This window comes from Babylonia areolata, chromosome 29 (genome assembly GCF_041734735.1).
Source record: "Babylonia areolata isolate BAREFJ2019XMU chromosome 29, ASM4173473v1, whole genome shotgun sequence".
NCBI classification, from domain to species: Eukaryota; Metazoa; Mollusca; class Gastropoda; order Neogastropoda; family Buccinidae; genus Babylonia; species Babylonia areolata.
This window is the reverse complement of record NC_134904.1, coordinates 37,874,148-37,881,647: the sequence shown is the minus strand read 5'-3', so window position 1 is coordinate 37,881,647 and position 7,500 is coordinate 37,874,148. Positions and strand designations below refer to the sequence as shown.

Here is a 7,500-nt window from a genome sequence, read left to right as displayed (position 1 = left end):
CAAACAGTAATCCTGCAAGACAGACAGACAGACAGACAGTCAGACGTGAAAGCGTGATTATGCCTCATAGAACCGACCGTTCTGAAGAAAGGATACATTACTGCTATCATGATGATGAGGAGGATCTCAATGGCGACTATGACAACGACGACAACAATGACGCTGATGATGACGACAACGACGACAACTACGACGACGACGATGATGATGATGACGACGACGATGATGGTAACGACGACGACAATAATAATGATGCTGATGGTGATGATAACGATGGCGGCGGCGATGGTGATGATGACGACGATGACGACGACGACGACGACACAATCAGTATCAGTTTCAGTAGCTCAAGGAGGCGTCACTGCGTTCGGACAAATCCATGCACGCTACACCACATCTGCCAAGCAGATGCCTGACCAGCAGCGTAACCCAACGCGCTTAGTCAGGCCTTGAGAAAAAACAACAAAAACAACAACAACAACAAAAACAAGAAAAAAAACACAAGAAACCCCCCCCCCCAAAAAAAAAAACACAACCAACCAACCAACCAAACAAAAACTCCACAAAGAAATTAAAAAAATATACTAAAAAAAATAAAAATAAAATAAAATAAAATAAAAAGAAATAAGTAAATAAATAAATAAATAAATAAATAATAAATAAATACATAAAAAAGAACTACCACTACTACTACGACGACGACGACAACGATGATGATGATGATGATGATGTATGACGCTTCCTTGGCCGGGCGGGTGGGCGGGCAGGCGGAAGGATGCAGCAGGAACGGAAGGGTGTGAAGAGGATGCGTTCTTTCTCCAACAAAGTAGTGCAGCGGTTCACGACTCCGCTGGGGGCAGGGGGACTGGAGGGGCATGAGATGAGGACTGTCATCTTCGTGGCCGTTTCCTTCCAGCTGGTCTTCACTTCGTACAGGTAGGTAGGGGGTGGGGTAGGGAAGGAAGGAAGGAGGGAAGGAAGGAGGGAGGGAGGGAGGAAAGAAGGAAGGAAGGAGGGAGGGAGGAAGGGAGGAAGAAAGGGAGGGAGAAAGGGAGGAAGGAGGGAATGAAGGAAGGAAGGAAGGAATAAAGGAAGAAGGGAAGAAATGAAGGAAGGGGGAGGGAAGGAAGGGAGGGAAGGAAGGGAGGAAGGAAGGAGGGAAGGAATAAAGGAAGAAGGGAAGAAATGAAGGAAGGAGGGAAGGAATGAAGGAAGGAGGGAGGGAAGGAAGGAAAGATGGAAGGAAGGAAGGAAGGAGGGAGGGAGGGAGGGAAGGAAGGAAGGAGGGAGGGAGGGAAGGAAGAAGGAGGTAGGGAGGGAAGGAAGGAAGGAGGGAGGAAGGAGAGATGGAAGGAAGGAGGGAAGGAATGAAGGAAGGAGGGAGGGAGGGAAGGAAGGAAGGAAGGAAGGACGAAGGGAAGAAAAGGAAGGAAGGAAGCAGGCAAGTAGGGAAACAAGGAATGAATGAAGGAAGGAAGGAAGGAAGGAAGGAAGGAAAAAAGTCTGTATGGTAAATGTCAGGTCACAGATATTCTGTTTTTCTTTATCCCTGTTTGCATGTGTATACGTGCATGTCTGCTTGCAACTGACGTAATTTTTATTTCAAACCGGATGTTGGTGGGGAAGGAAGGAAGGAAGGAAGGAAGAAAAAAAAGTCTGTGATAAATGTCAGGTCACATATATTCTGTTTTTTTGTTTTTTTTATTTACCCCTGTTTGTTAGTGCACACGTGCACGCATGCTTGAAACTGACGTAATTTTAATTGAACCCGATGTTGTACTCCAGAGCGATCCAGAACCTGCAAAGCAGTCTGAACGAAGAAAATGGCCTGGGGGTAATTTCGCTGGGGGTGCTCTACGCTGCGTGGATGTTTTCGGGGTTCCTCACTCCAATGGTTCTGCGATTCCTGACAACAAAAGGTCGGTCGGTGCCTCAGTTTTCTGCTTTAACCCATTCAACGCTAAGGAATTTACAGCTTCGGTAGACTTCCCTGTCATTCCGATGCGGAAAAACGCAGAAAATGTACTGAAATCGATCGGTTTTATCTCCGGATTGACATATGTGGACACAGCCGGAAATGCTGTAGAAGTTAGTTCCCTTTGCTTTTAAACATTCGTAGGAACGTGGAAAATATTTTAATGAAACGAATTTCGACGCCCATGCAAATCTTGGGTGCAGGGCTGAATGAGTTTAACATCTATTTCATTTCATCTTATTTTATTCTATTTTTATTAAATTATTGAAAAAGAAAAGTTATCCTTACTTTTGACAGAAAATTAGGAAAGTATTATTAAATCATTAAATTTGTACACATAATAAATACTGTCTGTCTCAGAGCTTCATTACGGATATGATCTTGTAGGGTTTAACTCACTCAGTACGGCCAGTCCTCTCTTCTCCTCTACACAGACCCCTCGGATGTCCAGAGGGTGTCTGAATGACCCAACTTTTAGCTTCCGTCGTTAGAATTGTGGTATTCTCTGTCAACATTCACCTCTTCAGTATACGAGCCTTCCACTTGCAATAGTTTGATGACGGTAACTGGGGTGAAACGCTGTTAACGTCGTCTCTTTTTCGCCGTTCGTATGGAGAGAGTTAATGTTCGAAGACTGTGAAGACATGTCTGGGGTTTTCATTGATCTACTGAATGTGCATCTGTAATTGCGGTGTGGTGTGTAGAAAAGACATTGGGTTGACATTATTATTATGGTCAGCGAACCTTATGCATGATAGTGAAATGAATCATCCAAGACAGCTTACACACAATTATATATGCTAAGCGAACGGATATATACGGAAACAAACTGGAATGTCGGGTATTGGCCTTGATTATTGTCTCGTTTTGAGCTGATTGTGTAATGGACTATATATATATATATATATATATATATATATATATATATATATATATCTATATATATATATATATATCTATATATATATATATATATATATATATATATATATATATATATATAAGTATAATGACTTACATCTGTTATTGTTAATGTTCATTGTATTCAGATTAAAAGAAAAAAAAGAATTTATCTATTTTTTTCTTTTCCATCTATTCTGAATTGTCATAATGAATTTATGTACAAAATAAAACGTCCAGGACAAAAAAACAAAACAAAACAACACACACACACACACACACACACACACACACACACACACACACACACACACACACACACACACACACAAACCAACAACAACAAAAAATCCCCCCGAACAGCAACACAACAACAAAAAATCATTGCAGCGATAGTGTTGTTCCCTGGCAAAATTACATAGAAAAAATCCACTCTGATGGGTACAGAAATATACAAGCATGCACTCAAAGCCTGACTAGGGTTACTGTATGCTGCTGGTCAGGCATCTGCCTAGCAGATGTGGTGTATATAGTTTACATAATAATTATGTATTTGTCCGAACGCAGTGACGCCTCCTTGAGAAACTGAAAACCGAAACTGAAGAAAACTGAAACTAAGAAACCTGAAACTGAAACTTTCTGTCCTCCAACTGTCAACATCACAGGAGCCCTGATAGTGTCCTGGGTGTGTCACGTGCTCTACACGACAGCCACCTTCTACCCATCATGGGCGTTGACGGTCCCCGCTTCCTTTCTGGTGGGTATCTTCTCCGCCCCGCTGTGGACGGCGCAGTCGCTGTACATGACGGCGTGTGGGTACTCCATCGCCAAGCGCTCCAGCGACTCCCCTTACCACATCTTCAGCCGTCTCAACGGTATCTTCTTCGCTGTGTACGAGACGTCTCAAATCACTGGTGAGTGTGGGGAGGACAAGGTATTTGTATTTGTGTTTGTATTTCTTTTTATCACAACAGATTTCTCTGTGTGAAATTCGGGCTGCTCTCCCCAGGGAGAGCGCGTCGCTACACTACAGCGCCACCCATTTTTTTTGGTATTTTTTCCTGCATGCAGTTTTTTTTATTTGTTTTTCCTATTGATGTGGATTTTTCTACACAATTTTGCCAGGAACAACCCTTTTGTTGCCGTGGGTTCTTTTACGTGCGGTAAGTGCATACTGCACACGGGACCTCGGTTTATCGTCTCATCCGAATGACTAGCGTCCAGACCACCACTCAAGGTCTAGTGGAAGGGGGAGAAAATATCGGCGGCTGAACCGTGATTCGAACCAGCGCGCTCAGATTCTCTCGCTTCCTAGGCGGACGCGTTACCTCTAGGCCACCACTCCACTGGTGGGGAGGAGGGGGGGGGGGCGTAAAACAGTCGGAGTGTTGGTCTTTTTTTTCTTTTTTTCTTTTTTTCTCTCTCTCTTTCTCAATCTCAGGATCATCCCGGTGTTGCAGCCTGTCTGCATGCACCCCTGTTGGTTTTAACCCTGGGGGTCAAATCTGACTGGCTCAGGTTCTATTGTAGACTGGCCTGGAATGACCACTAGAGGTAAAGTTCAAATCGTTTGAACTGACCCGTCCTCGACGACCCCGGATGTGGCCGTGTATGGGGGTGGGTGTGTGTGTGTGTGTGTGTGGGGGGGGGGGGGGGGGGGGGGCAGGGGGTGCGGGAGGGGGGGGGGGCTGGGAATGAGCAGACGTGGGAGTAATGCCACTGAATCAGTGCAGATGATGAGACAGCTTTTTTTTTCTTTTAATGCTATTGTTTATATTGACGATGAAGGTCCATTTTTTTGGTTTGGGGCTACGTGACAAGGCTGTACTGTACGCTTCCTGTCAGTCATAACGATACCCCCCACCCCCACCCCCACCCCCACCCCGCCCCTCTTCCCTCGTAATGGATATGGAGGTCATTCTAGGCTAGCTTGAAATGGTAAATTTTTGGTGTCATATGTTGTGCCATGTCAAACTGATGCAAAAACTAAGCCTGCTGCCTTGCTCTGTTTGGCCAAAATTAATGGATGGTAATTTTGGCTAAGACAGAATCAACACATGCTATTAAAGAAGAATTCCCTCGGGTTGACAGAGAGAGAGAGAGAGAGACAGACAGACAGACAGACAGACAGACAGACAGAGAAAAAGAGAGACAGAGAGAGACAGACAGAGACTAGATGTGTGTGTATGTGTATATGTGTCAATGTGTGTGTGTGTGTGTGTGTGTGTGTGTGTGTGTGTGTGTGTGTGTGTGTGTGTGCGTGTGTTCATGCACGTGTGTGTGTGTGTGCGCGTACGTGCACGTATATGTGTGTGTAGGGGAGTGGGTACGTGCACATGTGTGTGCTTTTCTTTTCTTTCTTTCTTTCTTTCTTTATCTATTTATTTATTTAAAAAAAAAATCTATTTATTTATTTATTTATCTATCTATTTATTTCTTCTTCATCAGGGAACTTGATCTCCTCCGTGGTCCTTCAGAACGGTATCGACAACAGAACACAGGTCCACTTCCACCAGTGTGGTCGAGGGGACTGCCCCAGTTCCGATAACGCCACGGACTTCGAGGAGCCCGAGCCTTGGGTCAAGGACGTCTTTGTCGGCGTCTACGTCACCTTGAACCTCCTAGGTGACCGTCGTGGTGACGTCATGATGACGCCATCGTCTCTGATTGTGTAGTTGTGCGTCTGGGTGACGTACCCGGCTAAGTGGTGATGATGTCATTGTCTGTAGTTGGTGCTGCTGTGTTGTCTCTCTTTCGTGTGTGTGTGTGTGTGTGTGTGTGTGTGTGTGTGTGTGTGTGTGTGTGTGTGTGTGTTGTATCATTGTCGATATTTGTACCTTTTTGTTGTTTGCTGTTGTTGTTGTTGATGATGATGATGCTGATGTTGATGTTGTCCCTGCTATTTTGCTGCCACTGTTACAACTGCTTAATTATTATTATAATCATCATAATCATCATCATCATCATCATTTCATCATCTGTGTCTGTTCTGTTGATCATGTAGTTACCATGTACGTTGTTCTTATTTTAGTTTTTTCTGTTGTTGTTGATTTTGTTTCCATTGCTATTCTTCTATGGTTTTGAGGTTTGTTATTATTACTGTGTTACTATTGCCACCATAGCTTTCATAATATCATCATTATTATATTTAGAAAAGCGATTGAAAATACGAAAATACAAGCATTCATCATACATATAAGTGTCTCGATCTTATAACAGATCCAAGTTCATGTCTTGGTCGATACATCACAGAGTAAACATTGGGTAGTAAGATTATGTAGTGGTGTCATTATTTGTTTAAAACTGTTCTCCTTCTTTCAATGTTACCGTCTTCAGTCGTTTGCTAGGGGAAGAATGTCACGATGAAGAAACTGTTCAGAAGGTGGTGTAATGGTTTGATTTTTTTTACTATACAAAACAAAAGACAAGAGAGGCAAGGCCTTCAAGACTCACTTGTGATAAATTAAGTCCCCTAGCATTAATTACAGAGTAATTTCCCTTTTTTTACTCTCTGCACCAAAACGTTTGCAAAATAAATAAAACTTCCATGCTTAGCAAAAGAAGTTCCTGTTTGAACAAAAAATGATAATAATGACTGCTCTTGTTGTTGGGTCAGAATATCAGATCAAAGTGTCAAGTTTAGAGAATACAAAAAATACAAATATAATAGTAAATGCAGTTTGCATATAATTAGGCTTCTTTTTTTGTGTGTGCCCATCCCAGAGGTGCAATATTGTTTTAAACAAGATGACTGGAAAGAACTGAATTTTTCCTATTTTTATGCCACATTTGGTGTCAACTGACAAAGTATTTGCAGAGAAAATGTCAATGTTAAAGTTTACCACGGACACACAGACACACACACACACACACACACACAGACAACCGAACACCGGGTTAAAACATAGACTCACTTTGTTTACACAAGTGAGTCAAAAATGTCAAAGAAATCAGTGGGAATATCATCACCATCACCATGACCCCACCACCACCCTCCAGACAGCTGTTCCCACCTTTCCAAACACCACCCCCACCCCCACCATTCTCAATCCCGAGCCCCTCCCTCACCACCTCCATCATCGTCATCGTCGACGTATTATTCGCTGTCATCAACAATTATTATTATTATTTGTTTGTTTAATTTTTTTAAATATTTTTTAAATTTTAATTTAATTTATTATTAGTATTAATCTTTTTTTATTTATTTATTAATATTTCATTTATTTAATTATTTTCATCTATTTATTTATTTATTATTATTGTTATTATTATTATTATTTTATTTAAAAAAAATTATTCATTATTTTTTTTCCTCAAGGCCTGGTCACGCTGCTGGTCAGGCATCTGCTTGACAGATGTGGTGTAGCGTATATGGATTTGTCCGAACGCAGTGACGCCTCCTTGAGCTACTAATACTGATACTGATACTGTCATCAACTAAAACTGTGGTGGAATCATGACACTGATCTTTATGGATATAGAGAGATGGTGGGTTATAGTTTGAAGTTAGGTGACCTCAAAACCATGATGATGAATCATTAACAAATAATAAAGAGTGGTAACTCTCTCCATTCACAAGGTACGCAACTTCAAGTCAGTGCTGCTTGTGCTACCGATTCAGCCGG

The 7,500-nt window shown here is 42.2% G+C and overlaps 1 protein-coding gene across 5 annotated transcripts in view; it reads left to right on the top strand.

Moving 5' to 3' along the window:
* The window catches only part of LOC143274686 (protein unc-93 homolog A-like), a 21,588-nt gene that overhangs the window by 7,865 nt on the left and 6,223 nt on the right, over positions 1 to 7,500 (top strand). For all 5 annotated transcript variants that reach the window (XM_076578573.1, XM_076578571.1, XM_076578572.1 and 2 more), the window contains exons 3-6: positions 768 to 936; positions 1,786 to 1,919; positions 3,541 to 3,789; positions 5,324 to 5,500. In XM_076578573.1, the coding sequence (XP_076434688.1) occupies positions 776 to 936; positions 1,786 to 1,919; positions 3,541 to 3,789; positions 5,324 to 5,500 (721 nt within the window). In that variant the 5' untranslated portion in view covers positions 768 to 775. The remainder of the gene's footprint in view (positions 1 to 767; positions 937 to 1,785; positions 1,920 to 3,540; positions 3,790 to 5,323; positions 5,501 to 7,500) is intronic.